At 36.4% G+C, this 23,290-nt stretch overlaps 2 protein-coding genes and 1 long non-coding RNA gene across 3 annotated transcripts in view; 1 reads left to right on the forward strand and 2 right to left on the reverse strand.

The window, feature by feature from the left end:
• Positions 1-303: 303 nt before the first annotated feature.
• LOC309510100 lies at positions 304-5,157 on the reverse strand. Its single transcript, XR_014210204.1, has 3 exons — positions 4,777-5,157; positions 4,359-4,499; positions 304-573 (listed from the first exon to the last, which is right to left on the reverse strand). It is a non-coding gene; the product is annotated as an uncharacterized lncRNA (long non-coding RNA).
• Positions 5,158-10,360: 5,203 nt separating this feature from the next.
• On the forward strand, positions 10,361-16,971 carry LOC309510099 (protein adenylyltransferase SelO-like). Its single transcript, XM_082191186.1, has 19 exons — positions 10,361-10,603; positions 10,680-10,798; positions 11,808-11,936; positions 12,024-12,088; positions 12,376-12,432; positions 12,599-12,697; positions 12,920-12,987; positions 13,074-13,161; positions 13,246-13,315; positions 13,417-13,489; positions 13,595-13,678; positions 14,311-14,440; positions 14,518-14,562; positions 14,644-14,725; positions 15,106-15,198; positions 15,290-15,369; positions 15,451-15,497; positions 16,147-16,226; positions 16,403-16,971. Exons 1-19 carry the CDS (start codon positions 10,420-10,422, stop codon positions 16,523-16,525), a joined length of 1,716 nt encoding a protein of 571 aa, XP_082047312.1. The 5' UTR covers positions 10,361-10,419; the 3' UTR covers positions 16,526-16,971.
• Positions 16,813-23,290, reverse strand: part of LOC309510097 (NLR family CARD domain-containing protein 3-like) — a 44,599-nt gene continuing 38,121 nt past the window's right edge. Inside the window, exons 9-10 of the mRNA XM_082191184.1 lie at positions 18,947-22,251; positions 16,813-18,691 (exon numbers count right to left, since the gene is read on the reverse strand). Of these exons, the coding sequence (XP_082047310.1) occupies positions 22,247-22,251 (5 nt within the window). The 3' untranslated portion in view covers positions 16,813-18,691; positions 18,947-22,246. The remainder of the gene's footprint in view (positions 18,692-18,946; positions 22,252-23,290) is intronic.

Consider the following 23,290-nt stretch of genomic DNA (forward strand, 5'->3'; position numbering starts at 1 on the left):
TTTTTACACAAGGTGAAACTAGAGATCAAGCATAACACATTAAGTGGATGCAGTAGACAAATCAAGTTTACATTAGTAGTCTTTACTTAAAATCATTAGTTCACATATTTATTTTTATTTGGAGTGTATGCTGTATAAAATAACTATTTTATGTTACACAAATGTTATATTTATGTAATGTCTTATACTATTTTGAGATTTATTGTAATAAATGCATTCTGTCACATAAATTGGAAGGGAAGAAAATTAAACCATTCATTTCAATGTTCCAATGTTTTTTTTTATTAATTGTTGACGACAAAAACAAAACAAAACAACAGGAAACACTTCAATGTAATAAACTTGTCAACCAAAAGATAAGTAAAAATAAGAATTGAAACTGCTTGCAAGTCCAATCAGAATGCACATAGCTTTTAGCACGGTTTCAATGTTGTCCATCATAACTTCTTCCTCAATGATGATGTTCAATGACGCTTGATTGAGACGGAGAGAAGACGAGAGCACAACACCTTCATGCTCAATGAGGAGGATTCTAATGTCCAGATGGCAGAATGAGTCATCGTCATTAGAGTCCTAACATAAGAACACAATCATGACATTTCTCATTAAATAACCATCAATAATGTTAAGCAATAGAGTCTAGTCATGAGACAATCAAACACATGAGGGAATGTGTGAACTGGTTATGACTGCTGGAGTATATTAAAGAGATAGTCTACCCAAAAATAACAATTCCGTCATCACAATGATCGTGGGCCCAAAGCCATTACATATTTAAAACAGTAATATCCTATACTAAACCTAAACTAATCTTGACAAACTATATATCATTTGAAAGTTTACAATCTCTAGTTTTCATATTTGGTTACTGATTTTCAAAATAAATTACAGAGGAGCCGTAATTTATCAATTTGCAACAAGAATATTTTCATATTCCTAAGGTGTGTTCAGACCTTTATTTTGAAATAGCAATGAATATGAAAAATCATGAAAGAATGGTAGAAACTTCCCATATTACTTCTGAATAGAATGTCTACTTCATAAATTGTATTAAAATTGTGGAAATAATGGTTCAGATCACTCAAACCACATATGGAAATGGCGGCGCCCTTATATGGGCAGAAATGGAGTCAGGTTGTCACCTAGTAAAAAAATGTGGTACTGCGCCCAAACAAAATCTTACTGAAAGCTCATTTTTTGAGATATCAACCTAAATTTTGAAAAACAACTTGTTCAGATTTTTGACATTTTTTTGCAGTTTTAGAGTCGCCCAGGTTTTAAAAAAATATATTTTATATAAAATATGAATAATAAAATGTTTTACATTGTACATTTCCATAAACTCAAACTTCTATAACTTTTTTTCTGTTTCATTTTCTTAATTTATTTAACTTCTACAAAAATCTGCCAAATGTCTTCTTTAAAACAAGACCAATTGTACGTCTATACTCCAAAGCATTCTTTAATCACAACCATTTAAGTTCAAAATGTGAATTTTCGTTAACAGTTAACAGGTTAAAGCACATCATTTATGGTAAACACAGAAGCTTGTGCATGCATCACACACCAGAACAAACCCCATTGGTTCTCATTCCTCACGCATGTTTTCTGTGTTTACCATACGTGATGTGCTCTATGAATGTGTGTCGTTTTTTTTCTTTAGATATAGAAGTAAATCTGTTCATCATATAAAGTGATTTGGATTAAACAGCTCGATTCATTTTACGACGCCTTTAAGACCGTTTTGGATCTTTAAAGTTTTGGTTAAATTGACTTTCTCAATGGAGAGACAGAAACTTATCAGGTTCCATTATAAATGGAAAAAGGGATAGTTCACCTAAAAATGAACATTTGCTGTTAATTTACTTAAAAGTTTGTTAGATTATTACTATAAATGGAACAAATAAACATAAGAAACAAAATTATGAATTTTTACAAAAAACATATCAGTGACAAACTAGCATTCACTAAAAGCAACATGCTACTGTTAAAGGGATGGTTCGGAGTAAAATCAACCTAGGGTCCTTTGCACCATGACCTCGAGCCAAACACCCCCTGAGAAGGGGTCATGCTACTGCTAACCCGGACGTCGACGTCACTTCAGTGGTTTGGGAAAAGCACGTAAAAGTCCTGGCAGAAAGCAATGCATAAGGATGCCTTAAACCACTTAAGTTTTTACACAAGGGGAAACTAAAGAGATCAAGCATAACACATTAAGTGGATGCAGTAGACAAATCAAGTTTACATTAGTAGTCTTTACTTAAAATCATTAGTTCACATATTTATTTTTATTTGGAGTGTATGCTGTATAAGTTTATAACTACTGTATAAGTTTGGTACAATTCTGAGCATTATTAGTGGGGTAATTTACGAGATACATCATAGGATCCATTAGCGCTTGCACTACGCCATCCGGCTGATTTCTCTAAATAAGCTCTAACTTTAATAATATTCAACCAAGGGAAAAAAAGCTTCTGGGGGGTGTTTGGCTCGAGGTCATGGTGTAAAGGACCCTAGGTTGATTTTACTCCGAACCATCCCTTTAACCGCCTGAAACACTTCTTTGTTGGTAAACCAGCTAATGGTGCATATCCTGACACCAACTGGAATGGAGTGTGAGGCGTTAATATCAAGGGAAAATGTAAAAAAATAAAATAAATTACCTATATTTTATTATTTTGTATAATCATGTAACTGTTATATTCAGGAAATTAATAAGAGCTTTATGACCTTTATAAGAACTATTTAGCACATTCTCTAATGTCAGAGAGCCAGAAACACTAACGAAATGCTAACGTTATAGCTAAACTGTGAACATACAGAAACACACTTGCTAAAGTTATCGTAACTGTGAACTGACAGAAACACCTATTTAAATATTAACATTACAGTTAAAGCTGCAGTCCATAGTTTTTCCTCTTGTTCGCCATCTCTGTTCGAAATCTGCAATTGCAGTTATTCGCAGAATGATCAACTTTACGTGGGTTTTGCCTCGGCACGGCACAGCGCTGATGAATCCAATGTTTTGAGGAGAATATACTGTCATTCGCAATCACAGATACTACTTTTTGGAAGTATGACCAACATAAGAAATTTCAGTTTCGGAAAATGTAATCTGAACAAGTAAGTAACATCCAGTTTTGTTCTGACCAACTAAGGGGAAAAAAGCATTGCAGTAAATCGCGCTGATAAAATCTAACGATCGCTTATCATATCACGTCAAACCGTGCAAATTATACCTTGTTCTCAAATTGTTAATGTTAACAACATCAGCATTGCGTGACTACATTTAATGCCCTTCCGATATTTATCCTTGTTTTCGCATGGGCCGGGTGCAGTCTCTTTTTTTCTGTAGCCACTCCGAAGTCCGAAGTCCATTTTACAGCGGGTGAATCTCCAGTTGTCGTTTGTCGTTTGAACCTTTCTGGATCCGCCGTCAAACTGATAAGTTTAATTATATCAAGTGCTGTGAGAAAAGGCTATAAATCTCCACCTCCAACATCCTCACACAATATAGCCTACTAGCCGAGACCCTTCTTCATGTGTACAGATGTGACGTAATGACGCAAAGACGTGCTTGAATTTCCCGCAGAAATCCACCAGTGCCACTGGGATTAAAAACATTATTACAAGCTTACCGTTTTGAATCGAGCTAAGGCAAGCGGTTTTGAACACTGGCTGGTTATGTACTTGCTCAAAAAATTAGTTTGGATAATTTTTAACCCCAAAAAGTTACGGACTGCAGCTTTAAACTGTGAACCGACATGGAAAATAACGTCGACTGGTGTTATGAGATTTTTATTTCTGAAATGTTCTGTTTCAGTGGGCAGAGCTCATATTAATATTCATGAGTTTCCCGGACATGTACTAGTGCTGTTCAATACAGGTTTTTTGGAGTAGACTCCGACTACAGTTAAAACCACATACACTCCCTCATTCATTAATATAACATCAGTTAAACTAAAGCTGGCACGGAGGAATGTATAATTACAAACTAAAGCCAATATGACTTTTATCTATTTTTAAAGTAAGCTACATGTAGGATAAATGTATGTGGCAAAGTTTCTGCGACAGCACTTTGACGAGGTGTAATACGTCAGTGTCCGCATTCCTCGCTTCATTTCTTTCACTCCTTGCTTATCTAACTTTCATAGGCACTCAACTGCCATGCACTATATAGGGATTAGAGAATCAGTAAACAAGTGATAGATTTCGGACACAGAAACAGAGTCAGTATGAGAGTAGATTCCTGTGCTGGAGTCGACCCCGACTCTGGGGCTGCGTCCCAATTCAAAGGCTGCATCCTTCGAAGGCTTCATATCATTAGATATTTGAGTAAGCTGAAACCCAGTACTTGCGTTTAAAAGTGTAATTCGTGAAGGATCCATTGCTGCTTCCCAATTCAGAGGCTGCATCCGACTGAGTCACCGTGGCACGACGAAGGCTGATCCAATTCTAAGCCTCCTTCACATGCAGCCTCCAAAAGTGTCCTTCGTTTCCTGTGAAATGAAGAATACAACAGATGGATCATTCGCTGCCTTGCCTCGTTGTGGAACTGTTGTATTTTATTTTCTGTAACAAAGATTCATATGTATGCATTGACATTAACTAATAGGGTCTTATTCTAAAGTGTGACCAATATTTGAAATGTACCAATGAATGTACAGTACAAAAAGTTCAGAAACGTACATCCACTTGGTACACTTACAAGAGTAGGAAGATGAAGACAGATCAATTAGGGAATAATAAGGTAACATGATGCATGATGTTGTGTACCTCCACAGCTCAATAGCTGGATTTGGCCAGTCCGTCGGGCCTGAGAGTCGCCTTGAGGTAAGAAATCTCAACTTGAGCTCCCAAGCTGAGCTCAACCAGAGCCTGACAATAAACCTACATTAATATTAACCATACAAACTACAAATTAATAAAACTAGAAAAATAAAACTGTGAAAAGACTGTTAATAATGTTTTATTTAATATTTTTTATAAGGGTGGCCCGATTATGATTTTCTATTGCGGATTCCAATTTTTTTTCAAGCAAATTGGCCAATTCCAATAGCTGACCTTTTTTCCTTTAAGCAAATGTATTTGTTGTTTATTTGCTCTATAACATCTGTCTCCAGCCATTTGAAATGTAATCATGATGCAAACAAAGAGGCTACACACATGTAGCATGATAATTATTTTTTTAAATTTAAATTAAATTGTATAATTTCAAGATTTAAAGCAAAAACAAAATGGTCTGACTTTTGTTTTGTGAAATTATGCTAGAAGACACCTGCACAAAACAAAAACAGCAGACGGACTGAATGAAAACGCAAATTCACTTTCTGTCAGTAGGTGGCGCTTGGAAAAAAATGTCTAGGCTATATATAGCTATGCCACTTTATTATTTATTGTGCATTTCCCCTTTAAGAGCCACTATCCAAATTTACATAAGGCTGATTTCAGAAAACATTGGTTCCACACGTTTTGTTGGCTTTTTGGTGAGCTGTAATGGTTTGTTTTAGTTGTATGCAGTTGATATGGAGACGTAATTGGACGATTTAATTGAATTGAATGTTTATTGAACGTTTGTTTTGTTTTTCAAATGCACTTTTTGTAGTAAAAATATACTTTTTATAGTGAATCATAACTCGTCAGCGGCAGGTGCAAACAGCGCAGCTGCCTGAGAAAATCCCTGGCAGCTGGAGATGCCACTGGAAGTGCCAATGCCACATTTTGCGCCAGACAGAGCCCGTCTACGGAGAACCTGCCATCCTGGCCACTCCCTATTAAGTCCTATTGTACCGAATTTTGGTTGTAGTTCCACCAGAGTTCCACTGGGGGCGATTGCCCATGAGTGCAAAATGAATGGGAGTCTATGGAGCTAGATGGCTAAATTTGTCTCTTTCACCCGATTGCTGTTGAGAAATCTCAGATTTGATTGTTTTGCAAGTTCAACATGGGTTATAGGTCGAAAGTTGAATGAACGAGTACTTATGTCCTTTCGATTTCTTACAGGTTGAGTTGTTGTTGCCCATAACACGCTAGCATTCTGCTAATGAACGTTGATTGGTCAGTGAAGGACTGATTACGACCAGAGATACCGCTTGATGGCATCGTGGCATCCGAAGCGGGACCAGAATCAAACACAACAAAAACTCTTCTAGCACGTGTATAAACCTGTGTCAGCTGTGTTGTGTGTTTACCTGTGTCAGCTGTGTTGTGTGTTTACCTGTGTCAGCTGTGTTGTGTGTTTACCTGTGTCAGCTGTGTTGTGTGTTTACCTGTGACAGCTGTGTTGTGTGTTTACCTGTGTCAGCTGTGTTGTGTGTTTACCTGTGTCAGCTGTGTTGTGTGTTTACCTGTGTCAGCTGTGTTGTGTGTTTACCTGTGTCAGCTGTGTTGTGTGTTTACCTGTGTCAGCTGTGTTGTGTGTTTACCTGTGTCAGCTGTGTTGTGTGTTTACCTGTGTCAGCTGTGTTGTGTGTTTACCTGTGTCAGCTGTGTTGTGTGTTTACCTGTGTCAGCTGTGTTGTGTGTTTACCTGTGTCAGCTGTGTTGTGTGTTTACCTGTGTCAGCTGTGTTGTGTGTTTACCTGTGTCAGCTGTGTTGTGTGTTTACCTGTGACAGCTGTGTTGTGTGTTTACCTGTGTCAGCTGTGTTGTGTGTTTACCTGTGTCAGCTGTGTTGTGTTTACCTGTGTCAGCTGTGTTGTGTGTTTACCTGTGACAGCTGTGTTGTGTGTTTACCTGTGTCAGCTGTGTTGTGTGTTTACCTGTGTCAGCTGTGTTGTGTTTACCTGTGTCAGCTGTGTTGTGTTTACCTGTGTCAGCTGTGTTGTGTTTACCTGTGTCAGCTGTGTTGTGTTTACCTGTGTCAGCTGTGTTGTGTGTTTACCTGTGTCAGCTGTGTTGTGTTTACCTGTGTCAGCTGTGTTGTGTGTTTACCTGTGTCAGCTGTGTTGTGTTTACCTGTGTCAGCTGTGTTGTGTTTACCTGTGACAGCTGTGTTGTGTGTTTACCTGTGACAGCTGTGTTGTGTGTTTACCTGTGTCAGCTGTGTTGTGTGTTTACCTGTGTCAGCTGTGTTGTGTGTTTACCTGTGACAGCTGTGTTGTGTGTTTACCTGTGTCAGCTGTGTTGTGTGTTTACCTGTGTCAGCTGTGTTGTGTGTTTACCTGTGACAGCTGTGTTGTGTTTACCTGTGTCAGCTGTGTTGTGTGTTTACCTGTGACAGCTGTGTTGTGTGTTTACCTGTGTCAGCTGTGTTGTGTTTACCTGTGTCAGCTGTGTTGTGTTTACCTGTGTCAGCTGTGTTGTGTTTACCTGTGTCAGCTGTGTTGTGTTTACCTGTGTCAGCTGTGTTGTGTGTTTACCTGTGTCAGCTGTGTTGTGTTTACCTGTGTCAGCTGTGTTGTGTGTTTACCTGTGTCAGCTGTGTTGTGTTTACCTGTGTCAGCTGTGTTGTGTTTACCTGTGACAGCTGTGTTGTGTGTTTACCTGTGTCAGCTGTGTTGTGTGTTTACCTGTGACAGCTGTGTTGTGTGTTTACCTGTGTCAGCTGTGTTGTGTGTTTACCTGTGTCAGCTGTGTTGTGTGTTTACCTGTGACAGCTGTGTTGTGTGTTTACCTGTGTCAGCTGTGTTGTGTGTTTACCTGTGTCAGCTGTGTTGTCGATGCCTCGAGAGAAAAGAAAGTGCGAAAGCACCAAAGTGACTGAAGGATTGCCGTAAAGCAGTATCTCTGGTCGTACGATGTATGATGTCATTGACATTTTAAAATACTTTTTAAAGCAAATAAGTGACTCTAAAAAATCTAACACCCAGCAATGTGTAATTTCTTTGCATCTCCTTTCGAATACAACATTCAAATTACTAGACAAAAAATGATATCCTAAGAAAAGTGGATTTTGATGGCTATAGCTCCATAGACCTCCATTCATTCTGCACTCGTCCTGTGAGCGCCCTCATGTGGAACCAGAGTGGAACTGCAACCAGTTCAGAAGCCGGAAGTTTACTGAGAGTGGAACTTCTCCCCTTATTAGACATTCTCTGCGCCAGACCTGCTGGTTATAAAGCATGGTAAGGTACAAAGGAAAAGCACAACGAAATGAAATTAATGTATACGACTAGTTGAAGTTTTCTGTGCTTTATCCTAACATTACACGAAGTAAATGCCTGCATTAAGTCAGGGACCACAAAACATGCAAACGAATAAAAACATTATAAACTGACACTGTCATATTTACCTTTTTTGAAATAATCCATTACATCATTACACCTGCTGAAACACAAGCAGCATGAACTAAAAGCAAGCTCTTCTCGCTTGGAAAATTTGCTACTGTCACAATTTCTCTCCTCACACCTCTTTCATTTGGAATAATGGAAATATAACTGTTTCAAATAAATCTTTGTTTTTAACAAATTGGTTCAACAGAGGCATTAATCATCTTATAAAACTGTTTGACAGCTCTGGGAATCTCTTAACTTACGAACAATTCATGTCAACTTACAATTTTCCCGTACTGTTTAGGGAATTTAATTTAGTTAATAAAGCTATTCCTGTAACACTTCGTCAACTTATCAAATGTCATATTTGTTACAATTCCTTATCTGTGACAAACCCAAATTTAATTTTAGAAGGTGTTGAGTTAATTGAGAAAAAATGCAATAACAAGCATATTTGTAATATTTTCCAAAAACAAAACAAAATATCTCCTAGAGGGAAATTTTTCTGGAACTCTAAGATTGAAAATATTGATTGGAGAAGAGCTTGGTTAAATCCTTTCAAATACTGTATTAATAATACAATTAAAGAAATACACTTAAAAATTCTGCATACCATTTATCCTTCTAAATCTTTAATATCAAGATTCTCTGATATTGATGATATGTGTTGTTTTTGTAATAATGAGAAAGAGATACTGACTCACTTATTTTTTGACTGTAATGTCGTGAACAAGTTTTGGACTGATTTGGCAGAATTCATATTTAATCTGATGAATATTAATTACTGCTTTACCTTAAAGGATGTTACCTTGTATTATGGAAACAAAAGCAATAAGGATCTGGAATTTATTGTTAACCTTTTTATTTTATTAGCAAAATTTCACATACATAAACAAAAATTTCTTAATTCATCTCCTATGTTAAATTTGTTTTGCTCTGACTTTGATTTTTATATTTCTTCTATAAGACTGTTAAAAAAAAAAAGTCTGTGAAATATTTAAAATGCTATGATACACTCTTTAATACCCCTGATATTTTGTAATATCTTTATTCGTTAAAATTGAATGTGAGATATCCTTTTTCTGTTTTTATTTTATTTTATGTATTTATTTATTTTTGTGTTATTTTCTGTATGTTACCTTCTCTGCAATAAAAAATAAAAAAAATAAAAATGAAAATAAAAATAAATAAAAAGCATGAACTAAAATTATCAGTTCCACATGCATGCCCTGGAAACTCATGAATATGTATGTGCTCCGAGTCCGCCCTCTGAAACCAAAATATACCATAAGATACTGTCACGTGATGTGCTACTGGAGAAGATTGCCCTTTTGGGAATACAATTAATAGGGGAAAGATTGGCAGTTAACATAAAATTTATATAAAATGGACGTTCCATAGTGGCCCATAACTTGTCTCCAATTGGTCAAGTACGGTAGTTCTAATAAGTCTCCAAAAATAACTATATATATATATAAATTGTTATTATTATTATTATTATTATTTAAATATTATAAATAATAAATAAATAAAATTAATAAATGTTAACAATGACAATTTAATCTAATTCATGTATTTTGTTCATGTTAATAATAATTGTAATAATAACAGATATTATTATATTTCGATAAATATAAATAGTTATATTTAAATATAAAAGTGAGTTAAATAGGTTATTTAAGGGGTGTGGGTGGGCTTAAAACATGTTTACATTTTTACATTTAAAAAATTACATTTTCATTACATTCATTTCAATCATAGAGATTTCAATCTTCTCCAGTAATATTTATCATTTTTAAGTATTCAGTATTTTTAATAGACGGCTGGTCACATGGCATCTGTTACTTTTTACAATACAGATTTGAGGTTGACCAATCACAGTCGTCTCTGATCATTGGCTAGAGACGCTTATTTAATCATTATAGTGAGAAAGTTCCGAGAGTTTCCATTTGTACGACAGCTTCTGAACCCATACAACTAATAGATTTAATCGGTTATACTTTATAACTCGCATACATTTCCAAAAAGACAAAAAAGTCCCGAATATTGCATAAATGGAGCATTCGTGTTTTTGAGCCGATGAGCGCCCTCTGGTGGAACATTGAAGGATTGTTTGCGTGACAGTTCTGATGTTTTCCTCTAGTTACGTGATGTAAGGAAGTACAGGGCATATAAACTAAAAAAATATGCCTGTGAGTTTGATGTAATGACAAAACATGGTTTCACGTTATTTTTATTTTTATCGGCCGTCGCCATCGCTACATTTAGGGACGAACAAGAATTCTGTGAGAATGAAAGTTGTAATGAAAGAGAGTTCGATAAGAGTCACTTTTATAGCAATGTGAAACACTGTGGAGAAATACTACTGGCATTATCACGTAAACTACTAGGTAAGATACAGATATGAGTGCCAACATGCTATTTTACACGTTGACTATGTTTGAATAACTTCTGTGTGTTTTACAGATGCTCTGCCTCTTGATGAGGTTGATGGTAATGTTATTCGTACTGTGAAGAGAAGTGTGTTTTCAGAGTCTCAGCCCTCTCCTCTGAAAGAGCCCCTGACACTGGCTGCTGTGTCACAGGTCAATAAACCCATCCACTCATCATCATTTACAGAGAACTTGTGCTTCACTGCAGTCAAACCTGGGGATATTGTTGCAGTAACTGTGTATATGTAATTTATGAAACAGAAAAATACAATGGAGCTAGTGCCATCTAACCACCAGTCAAAAGTTTGGTCACACCCACCCATTCTTTATCATTTTTCTTGTCCACATTTTAAAATAGTAATAAATTAATCATCATCATCACCACCAATAACATTGTCGTCGTCAGCATAATTTTGAACTTATTCAGGCTGTTGTTACAAAGAAGTACACTTCATCATACTTTTAAAAAGAGAAATTATATGAAAATAATATAGGCTACTTTAAAAGAATATACTTTGGTGCAAACTGAATATAATGTTTCGGACACTTAATTGCATCATGTTAACTGAAATTAAATGAACATTTATTATAGTTTGTTAAGAAACGGTCATGAAAGTATACTCGTTAAGTGGCTTTTTATTTCATTAATTTTGTATTATCTGCAATAACTTTTTTAAAAGAAACATAGTTTTCCATTTTTATTTTTAACACTTATTTTTTACAAGGGTGAAGCAGATCACTTAAAAAAATTCCTCAGATAAATGTCTACTTTAGGTTGTGGGCAAATTATTTTTTAGCTATTATACTCTATATGATGCTAGCTTCAAAATTGGACCAAACACTTACATACCAATAGAAACACTTTATCATACATTTATTTAGTCACAAACAGTTCATTTATTGTATTGAGTTAATTAATTCAGTTAATTCATTTTTTTTTTTTTTTTTTTGTCAGTTATACTTTTATTTATTTATTCAGTCATAAAGCTTTTAATCAGCTAATGAACTCGTGGGCCACTTGGACTCTTTACAGAACCACCAGTGGTCTGAGGATCACAGTCTGAGAAAACTGCTTTAAAACCAAACTGGACCATGGTACCACCACAGTACTTTTGTGTAAATGTTGTTTCTGCATATATTCAGGCTCTTTTGTGTATTTCAGGATGTGTTGAGGAATATTTTGGATCTGAATGAGTCTGTGATTCAGAATGAAGAGTTTGTCCGTTGTGTCAGTGGTGGGAAACTGTTTCCTGGCTCTGTTCCACTGGCACACAGATACGGGGGCCATCAGGTAAAACTGACCGTCACTTCAAACCCGACAGCGATGGCGTAAGACAACCAGAGCAAACATGTCAACCATGTGTTATTATTATTATAGTTTGGTTATTGGGCCGGACAGCTGGGGGATGGAAGAGCACATTTGTTGGGTGAATACACAAACAGGTAAAATCATCCTTTTCCATCAGCGTTCAACAGAAATCATCAGTTGTTATTGTCAGATGTGACTTTTCTGTTGTAATGCATGTCAACTTTCCCATAATGTTGTTTAAGATTAAAGAATGGAAAGTGTGATCTATACTTACTGGTTTTTCAGCAAATAGATGATTCTGGCATTTTTAAAATCTAATTCTCACTTAATGCTTAAACATGCGTCTGAACAATGACATCTCTCAGTTTAGAACTGACAAGTGTTAACCGTTAGAGCGGTATACAATCTCTCTTTTATCCAGAAAAGGTGAAAGATGGGAAGTCCAGTTGAAAGGCTCTGGAAAGACACCGTACTCAAGGTGAATATCAGTTTCTGCTGCTCAATATTTTTGATATGCTTTTTAAGTAATTCTGAGATATATTTAGTTGTAAATGATCTTACATTATGACTCATAGTGTGTGATTCTCTGTCTGGCAGGAGTGTAATGGTTATGCTGTTTACTGTACATGATGTTTTGTGTGCAGGTCTGGTGATGGACGGGCTGTGATTCGCTCCTCTGTGAGGGAGTTCCTGTGCAGTGAAGCCATGCACTTTCTGGGAGTTCCTACCAGCAGAGCCCTCAGGTACACACACACACACACACACACACACACACACACACACACACACACACACACACACACACACACACACACACACACACACATATAAATGCACAATATATATGAATGGACATGCACAAGAAGAGTAATATATGTGTTTATCACATTCAAATGTTTGGTGTTGAATATTATAATTTTATTTATTTATACCTTTTCCATTTTTTTGCCTTTATTGTTTGTCAGTCTGGTTGTGAGTGAGGAACCTGTTTGGAGGGATCCGTTTTATAATGGCAGTGTCATAAAAGAAAGAGGTAAAATACGATCAGATTTGGAAAAATCGAGTAACTAAGTTCTTTATCCTCCTCAGCTTTATGTGATTGTTCTCTGTATCTATCAGGAGCGGTTGTTCTGCGTCTGGCCAAGTCCTGGTTTCGTATCGGTTCACTGGAGATATTAACTAGAACTGGAGAGTTAGATGTCCTACGGTATATTAACTTTTACTTGGGAGATAATATTTTTTTTCTCACTCTTATTTGCTTTTTAATTTCTTTTTATCTTTTATTTTAAGGGACATTGTTGGACTTTGTAATTAAAGAGCATTTTAAATCTATAGCAACAAATGACCCTGACAAGTATGTGGTGAGTATCTGTGTCTCTCTGCTGTTTAGCTGTAATACAAGATTATTTTATATTGTCTGATCAGTCTCACTATATTTGAATGGTTTTCATGTTGTGTGAAGGTGTTTTTCTCTCGAGTGCTGAATGAAACGGCACATTTAATCGCCCACTGGATGTCGGTTGGTTTTGCTCATGGTTAGTTCACTCTGCTTTACTTGTTTAGTTATCATATAGATTTATCATTATAGATCAAGCTTAATACGCAACATGCACAACATCATGATCTGCATCTTCTCACAGGAGTCTGCAACACAGATAACTTCAGTCTGCTTTCTATCACTTTTGATTATGGCCCATTTGGATTTATGGAATCATATGACCCAAGTATGTTTCTTTGTCTAACTTAAACTTTCATAATATTAGCAATCATCTTCCTATACGTTTAGTTTTTAAGCTTTTTGTCATATAACATTTCACACACACGCACGCACGCACGCACGCACGCACACACACACACACACACACACACACACACAGACACGCACACACATACACACACACACACACGCACACACACACACACACGCACACACACACAGGGACTCTGTATATTAACCCTACCCCTAAACCTATGAGGACACAGGAAGTGTGAAGATGTTTACGTTGTCATTATACACATTTGTGTCCTCCTAAACCATATACGAGAACACACACACACACGCATACATATATATATATATTATATATATATGTATACAATACTGCAAAAGTGGAACATTGTATGAATAGTAAGCTACTTTAGATCTACTATAAATTTTGTATATAGGCTACTTACAGTTTACATACATGGGTTGAGGGGCATGATTAATTGCATAATTTTTTTAATCCATTACTTGTTTTATTTTACTTCATTATATTCTAATAAGTTAAAGTGAAACAGACAGCCATAATAATAACATATAATAATTGTATTGTTAAATGTGTGTTATTGCTACAGCATTGTTTCCTCTGTATAGATTTTGTCCCCAACACGTCTGATGACGAGGGCCGGTACAGTATAGGAGCTCAGGCTAATGTTGGCCTGTTCAATCTACAGAAACTTCTAGAAGCTCTGAAACCACTGCTGACCTCAGATCAGCTTTCACAGTAAGAGATCCTTTTATTTTCTGTTGGTATTGGTCTGGAATAAATAAGGGTGATTCATGTCAATTCATTTACTTCAGATCTCAGCAAATATTGAGAGAGTATCCACAAATCTACCATCAAAGGTGAGCCTGTCATTAGACAATATAGATCACTGTATTCCTCTCTGAGTCGTTCCTGATCTCACTTTACTGTTTCTGTTGTAGATTTCATGAGATGTTCAAAGCAAAGTTGGGCTTTCTGGGAAATGAAGAAAAGGATTCATATGTGATTGCATTTCTTCTAAAGGTAAATATTAGCTGGATTGTTTTTTTCTCTAATTGTACTATAATTAATTAATGTGATAAAGTTATTTGGCCATTCTCAGGAAATGGTGTCATTTGTGACAATAAAAAAAAGAAATAAAAAAAAGTAAGGAATCAGTAAGACACACACACACACACTGATATATATATATATATATATATATATACACACACAATTTCATTATAAACTTTTTTAATTAGATAGGTTTTTTTATTTTTATTATATATTTAACGGCCAAACTGTCAGAAATAGTCCAGTCCAGTAAAAGTCCAGTATGGAGTTAAATCAGTAGTAGATCACACAAATGGCAGCATTTCCTGAGAATGACCCATATAATGTTGTATGATGTGTGATGTGTTGAGCTAATGGAGGACACTGGAGCAGACTTCACTATGACTTTCAGACAGCTGAGTGAAGTGACCCTGTCCCGGCTTCAGAAGGGATCCTTTGCTCCGGTACGTTTCCTCTCCATTCACTCCCACAGCAGCCGCAATATCCATAATCATGATTTCAGTCCATTAACTGTGACTGTGTCTCTCTTGACAGTCTTTGTGGGCTCTTTCAGACCTCTCATCACACAAGCATTTCAGAGACTGGGTTCAGCTGTATTTACAGCGTCTGTCAAGGTAATGTTGCTGTAATGTAAACTCAAACTCTTTAGAGGATTAAAAATGAACATCACTTGATGTGTTTATCGTCTTCTTCAGGATAATAATGAGTGACTCAGATGAAGAACGGCAGCACAGAATGCAAGGTGTGTTTTTGTATATGTTATATGATGCAGTGTTATATATTATGTGTTTATATATTGTTACAGTAACACTACCGCTGAAATGTTCATGATTGGTAAGATTTGTTTTTGAAAGAAGTTTCTTATGCTCACGAAGGCTGCATTTATTTAATCAAAAATACAATAAAAACAGTAATTTTGTAATACTATAATATATTATTATACTATGAGATATTATTACAATATAAAATAAATTATTCTATTTGAATATACAGTATTTGTGTAATTAATATATTTGTTCAGTTGAATGTAATTTATTCCTGTGATCATTTCTCCAGTCTTCAGTGTCACATGATCCTTCAGAAATCATTCTAATATGATGATTTGCTGCTCAAGAAACATTTGAAAACAGTTGAGCTGCTTAATATTTCTGAGGAAACCCTGATACATGTTTTGATTAATATAAAGTTCAAAAGAACAGTGTTTATTTGAATCTTTTGTAATATTATAAATGTCTTTATTGTCCCTTTTTATGCATCCTTGCTGAATAATATTATTAATTTCTTTTTTTTTAAAAAGCCTTACTGACCGTAAATGTTTAAACGGTAGTGTGTGTTTTTTTACGATGTGTTATGTTGTATTTAATGTTATTTGTAATTTTTCTATTGTTCAGGAGTAAACCCACGCTATGTGTTGAGGAACTGGATGGCTGAATCTGCTATCAGAAAAGCAGAGAAAAATGACTTTTCAGAGGTATTATTACATGTGATGTCAAACTAATATGCTGTCATGATCATGCTTATCATATATCTTAGAGTGTTTGCTTTAATATATTACTGTGAAATGAAGACTTGACAATTATACATACAATGTAACATCTTCAGACAGACCATTATGGCTTGTTGACAGTATGTTTGATGTATTTCTAGGTGACACTGTTGCAGAAGACTTTAATGGAGCCATTTATGGAGCAGGAAGAGGCTGAGAGAGCCGGATATGCCAGTAAACCTCCATCCTGGGCTCAGCAGCTGAGGGTCAGCTGTTCTTCCTAACTCAGGGTCGAATGAAAAAAAAAAAAATCACAAATTTCAGCATCATTTGAACCAAAAATATTGTTTATGACATTGTAATCACACTTCCTAATGGATGATCTGATTGGAGGATGCGCCATGTTTGATGTTATATATGTACATATATGCACGTTATATATGGACAATGGACATGGATGTCTTTTGTAATATTGCTGTTTCTGCATTTCTACAAAAGTGCAAAAATCTTTGCATCATGCATCTCGTTTACTCCTGTTTAACAATTAGGCATGTCAAAATCTGTTAAACAGTTAACTTTGCAAGACCTTATTTATTATGACATTCCATTAGCAATGATGATATAGCATATTTGTAATACAAATAATCTGATTAGGTGCGTAAGTACAAAGTATTTACATATTTTAGTCTGGTGGTGTAATGCAAGAATATTAAACAACAAAATAATTAAAGATGTATGTCCTAATGTCACGCCGAGAACTTGTTTGGCGGTCAGTTCCTCAGTCCAACTACAAAAACATGTCAATTAGCTCTATCTGTCTTCAAGATCATTGTTGACTGCGCTTTTTCAGCATTGCTGTCATCAGTTCTGACATGAGTTCGCCACCTGGCGGCGCTGTTTGTAGAGGTGTCGTTCTCTTTGGTGGAGCTGGAGGCATTTTTCTGATGGAGCCGGCGGATGGGTTGGCAGCCGGTGCAGGAGCTGGTGGTGGAGGCGGTGGTGGTGGAGCTCCACCTGCAGATGCAAAGTTTTGGGGACCAGGAGGAGGAGGAGGTGGAAGGGAGGTAATGGGGTCTGGAGGTGGTGGGGGGAGTGAGTCTCCCCCGTGAGGTGCAAAACTAGGAGGCGGTGGAGGAAGAAAGTCAGGGGGCAGCTCGGCATCTTCTGGAGGAGGTGGTGGTGGAGGCAGGTCATCCATGGGTGGAGGTGGGAAGGAGGATTGTGGGAATCGAGGTGGAGGAGGAAACTTGTTGACTTTGGTTGTGCTGGCAGGAGGAGCAGGGGGAGGAGGAGGCAACATGGGGTCGGGTGGTGGAGGAGGCAGGGTTTCCATTGAAGGCGGAGGTGGTGGGAAAGATGTTTGGTTGCCAGGACCCTTCAAAAACAAACCAAAAGTAGCATTCAGGAGCATTTCAGATAAATGATGAAATTACAAGGGGATTAAAACAACTCTAAAGGAACCGTCACCCTTTGTGGAAAAGTAGTGTGCTTAATTTTACTGCTCTTGAAGTATACTTTAAATCTTTGAAGTATATTTAAAAATATATATTTTCAGATAATATATTGTTCATTAAATAAAAGGCCACTATATGTGTATTTAAAGACACTGCACTTTCATGACTGTTTCTTAACAGAGTTTAGTGCAATTTTAAAAAGTGTACTTTGCAATCATGACAAATTAACAGTTATACTTTTTAAATTATGGTTTAGTAATCTTTTGCAGTACATTTATTTTGATATTGACAAACATACTAGAGCACATGCAAATTTGATTATAATTTCAACTGTAGTGTGTTATTCGTTAATACATTTAATGTTAATATATTTTAAATTTACCAATTGGCAACTTCATCATGACAAATGTGTAATTAAATATTGAAAACATGTCAAGTTTCAATAGAAATGATATATGTATATTTTAGTTTACTATAAATGCTTCTCAGTACATTCGGCAGTAAACTTCATATTTCATTGAAAGTAGAAGTAATTATGAAATGTTATAAAATTATGTACTTAAGTGTGTTAATAAATTTAAACTATATTTTGTTTAATTGCAATTAACATGCAGTTAAGTGTCTGAAAACATTATAGTTCACACTTCAGTATGGTCCATGAACTTATATTATTTATGGTATTATATTATGGTGTTCTTCATTACTAAGGCAACTGATAGATTTAGAGGTACCTTGGTGTCCTTTGGAAGCTGAGGAGCGTGTCCATTCACAGCTTTGGCTGAAAGATAAGCACAAAAATGTCATCAAAATCCTTTAATATATCAAGATCTATGATACATTTTATAACAATCTATTTAGCTCATTATCTCTACCTTTAGGTGTAGGAGAGGGTGTGGATGCGCTGGAGGAGGCCTGGATAGTGCGGTTAGCCCAGCTTCCAGTGCCGGCTGCTTTCCTCACAGCGGCTTTGTAGTTTTCATATAACTGCTTACCATACTATGACAAAATCATGACAAAACAAGACCATTAATAAGGTAGGTTTTCATTATTATAATTTTTTTTGACAAAGTAGACAGCTCACAATAGGACCCAACACAATACAGCTACAATTTACAGTACATTTTTGCATTGTAAACTATAATTTATAATTTAATTTGCTGCATAAAGTTCAACTTAGTGTCTTCTTGCATTTATGCAATAATTAATCATTATCTATTTTGGTTTTTGGTGTGTGGCCTGGTTTCTGCTCACCTTTGCAATACGTATCCCAGTCACCCACAGAGTCATGGTCAACTCATCATCACAACACAGATACTTGATGTATTGGGATTCTTTTTGAATTTGAGGATGCTGAAAGCAGATCACAGTGACCATATGAACATGACACACACCTGATATACACACCTGAGAAGGCCAAGATAATAACACTTCATTTAGTTGTTTTCGCTATTGTTTCCCTGTCATTCTCTACAGATTTGTGGAACCATTCATTTTTCAGGGGTTGAATCTTTAATCAATGTTTTTTTTTGTTCTCAAAACAACAAAGGGTTTGGTAACAACTTACTAGAGTTTTCAGTATTAGTTCATGCTTTGCTAATATTCATTTTTCTTCAAATTGGACAGTTGGTGATATTAACATTGTTTTGATTACATATGTTATTGAGCTGCAGTTGCATAGCAGAGACAGTGGATGACACACTAAAGTCACAATTTGATTGCCAGTGCCCCTCATGCCACACTTTAGGATTAGCTCTAAATATTGCTAAAATGAACCACAAAAATCTTTTGCTTTATAATTTTGAATTATTTCATACATACAAAGAATGTATGTCCCTTTTCTGTCGGAGTCGGGGTTTAATTGTGCATGTATTACATTTATTGCATTTTTTGCGTTTTATTTCCCAATTGCTTGACAAACATAAAACACAGCCCACCCTAACCTAATCATAGCCTGAAACACCCTTGATGATTTGTCATGCTTTCTTAATGAGATGACTGAGATAACAAATGATTTTATGTGGGGAGGGAAAGGAGTTAAAATAGCAAGGAAACATTAATTGCAAGTTATAAAGAAGGAGGATTAGGATTGATTGACTTAGAAGTTAAAAAGAAGGCCATAAGGGTAAAAACGATGAAACAGTATTTATGTGATAAAGTGGAGTATGGATGGAAAGGTTATATGAAGGATGTGCTGGACAAATGTAGTGGATGTGGGGAAGAAGGGCTTTTTATGGGATTGAAAAAGCCGATGTATGACAAAATGCCGCTGTTTTATCAGGAAGTGCTAAGTGTGTGGGCAGAGGTCATATACAGAAATATACAGTATGAGTGTGAAAATATAAATCAAGTTTTAAAACAACCGATATTTTTATATCCAAATATTAGAATGAAAGAGAGAGTGTTTTATGACAAATTGTATATGAAAGCAGGAGTGAGACAAGTTAAGGATATAGCATATGATGTAAGAGGGTTCTTACCTAATAGAGCCTTATATGATTGTGTTTCGGAGTGGGATGATGAAATCGAAATGTCAAAAGTGGACTCGATGTGTGAAAATATTAAGACAAGTCTGCCCAGAGCCTGGGTAGAGAGTATTGAAAATGAAACTTAAACCTGGGGAATGGGGATTGCCAGATTTGTATTTTGACGGAGGTGATGGGAAAAGACTACTAGAAGGAGTATCCACTAATATGATGTACACATTTATTTTGAAAAAAGAGATCAAATTACCAGCATCAGAAAATGTGTGGCCTAAGGTGCTCCCTGGCTTAAAGGTTAAGGAAATTTGGGAAAATCTATGTGTAAAGTACAATGGAATAGAATGTGAAAACCTGGATTTTAAATTAAGACACAACAGAATCTACAGGAAAGTGGTCCTCCACCAGATAAACAAGAACATAAAGAGGGATTGTGATGTGTGTAGATCTGCTCCAGAAACGTTGATGCATGTTTTTTTAGAGTGCAGAGAACTTGATGGTTTTCATGAAAAGCTAAAAGAGCTAATCAAAGAAAACTGGGGGGGAAATGTTAAACAAGATGAATGGAAAAAAATTGGAGATTGTGTAGACTATAAAGATATGAAAGTGAATCTCTGCAATTATGTACTGAGTCATGCAAGATATGGGCAAGGAGAAACTAAGCGTTTTATGAAGGGAAAACTTCTCAGTTCTCGCGCATGCGCCGTGGCGCTCTCGTGAACTCACGTCAGAGGCCCTGTGTGGGAAAATTAATAGTTGAATTGTTAGGAACACATTCAGCAATGAAAAGGATTTCTATTTGTATCTATGCAATTGCCTACGTCGTAAAACTAGTAAAACATAGTACAACTATGCGACTTACACACATAGATGTACTGTGATCATTAGAGTTTGTGGTTGCGCAATAAAGACTCTGGATATATGCGGTACAAAGAAATCTCTCACAATAGGCCAATGTCTGGGTATCTGAGAGAAAAACCTGGGCTGCGTTTCCCAAAGCATTGTGAGATAAGTTGATCGTAGAGGACATTGGTGGCAAATGGTCTTCACGATCAACTTCACAATGCTTCTGGGAAACGCAGCCCTGGACTGGAGCTCAGAGCCACTGCAGAGAGAATTACACAGAGCTGGCCAGTGAAATGAGACAACAGATACTCACTGTCACACATGCCTGGTATTATTATGGTTACAGTTATAATGCATGGATTGATTTGTACAGAAACAGAGTTTGATCAGATCAGAGAAGCTCTTCCTGCACATATTCAAGGTAATGTTCCACAATGGTTTCAGTGTCCCAGGACAGCAGTGAGCTCAACACTGCACAGCTGTGGCCAGTGGACAAATGAGAGCTACTTTTGACAGTTTGCAGTTCCTCTATTACAGTGGTGAGATATTATACCTTCTATAATAAGAATAAATGAATAAACATCATGTTACACACAAAAACAAGCAAACTGTAAATTCAATAATCTTTTATGCTCTGTCTTCGGTTTGCTTTCTTGTGAACATGATGATCATCAGATTGACCCATCATTTCAGATGAATATGATCATTTTGTGCAGGCTAAATAAGTCTTCATCCAAAATGAACGTTATCTTATTACATTGAAATTATTATGTAAATACACTGTACAAAAAACACTTTTATTCACAGTTTTTTTTTTTTACTGATCGGTGATGGGACCGAGAGTGAAACTTACAAGTGTAGAATAGGTTAAAGAAAAACAATGTCGCAATGTGAAACCATCATGAAAGTTTAAATAATTAAGTAACAAAACAAATTTTCAGTTCAAGAAGAATTTCTTAGATGATGACTTCCGAGCAACTTCACCATTGATAAATGTAAAACCAGTTCATAAGAGACATAAGGGTGCATTCCTGTACACAAAGAAAATGTATTAAGGTTTCATGCTTTTTCAAACTGTCTTTGGATCTGCACATACAGAAAAAAATAAAAAATAAAATAGTAATGTCACAGTCTCTGTGTCTTCGGTCTCTGTGTCTTCGGTCTCTGCGTCTTCGGTCTCTGCGTCTTCGGTCTCTGTAGCGGCTCCTTATTCACCATCAGCTGATCCTTAAACTACAATTAAACACACAGAGTCACATATGGAGTATGAGACATTACTGCGGTCACATCACATCAGTAGATTCATTTCAGAACAAACACAGGCAGAGATACATACAGTGAAAAGACTCCGGCCATTCCATTCCCTTTCTACTCCATTTCGCTCTTTCCAAGATACTTTCCCACTCGCCACCTGACCACGCCCGCCTCACCTGTTGTCTATAAATTGCTTCTACACCTCTTGGCTCACTCTTTGCACTTTCTCCTGGCACTCTGATGTATACTGTGTGTGTCTTCATCAGTTAACGTGAGTTAATTTGTTTCCATTTGACTGTCTTCTTTTTATGATTTACTGTCAACTGTTAACATGTGCACTGTTGGTTGATTTCTTTGTTTGCCAGACATGTGCCATGAACCATGTGGGACGATTGTTTGTTTGATTCATGTTTTAACAGCCTGTTTAGTTGTGATTAGTAAACTCATATCTCTTTTGTTTATTTGTATTGTTTAATTTATGTGGATTGACAACTGTCAATTAATTGTTATCTCTCCTTATATTTAATTTTGCAGCACACAAACCATGCATCTCAACCAAAGACAACCGTAACAATAAATAAACTACTACTGGTGTTGCAATAAACCTTGCCTTCTCCTTGCTTCCATCATCACTCTATATCATCTGACGTCTTCTGACCGAGACTCTGTTTGCTCACCAAACCCTCACTTCACCTGAACCATTCCCATTATAGTACAGTTCCTTCAATGGTCCTTCGAGCCGGAGACTGAGTGAGGGATACCATGGCAGGCATTGGTATGGATGGAAAAGATGAGGAAGAGTTGGAGTTGGAGAGGGCTCTCCCAGTTAAACCCAGTAGCACCTTATCCAGGCGAGAGAGGCATCAACCTGACCGCTATGGCTTCCCGGTTCCTGCTAGGAAAGCCTCCAGTAAGCCCGAGAGCCTACTTTATCCCAGCCAAGCAGCCAAACCATCTCCTAACCCAATCGAAACTGGAAATGGAGAAGTGGAGGATGAAGAAATCACCCACGATTATG

Source organism: Leuciscus leuciscus (genome assembly GCF_965113295.1).
Source record: "Leuciscus leuciscus genome assembly, contig: SUPER_11_unloc_14, whole genome shotgun sequence".
Lineage (NCBI taxonomy): Eukaryota > Metazoa > Chordata > Actinopteri > Cypriniformes > Leuciscidae > Leuciscus > Leuciscus leuciscus.

Bases quoted from the DNA above. Each gene is read 5' to 3' on its own strand.
- LOC309510099 (XM_082191186.1), top strand. From the start codon at position 10,420: ATGACAAAACATGGTTTCACGTTATTTTTATTTTTATCGGCCGTCGCC. The intron at 13,490-13,594 runs GTTAGTTCACTC...ATCTTCTCACAG, and splicing joins GTCGGTTGGTTTTGCTCATG to GAGTCTGCAACACAGATAAC. The intron at 15,199-15,289 runs GTACGTTTCCTC...CTCTCTTGACAG, and splicing joins AGAAGGGATCCTTTGCTCCG to TCTTTGTGGGCTCTTTCAGA.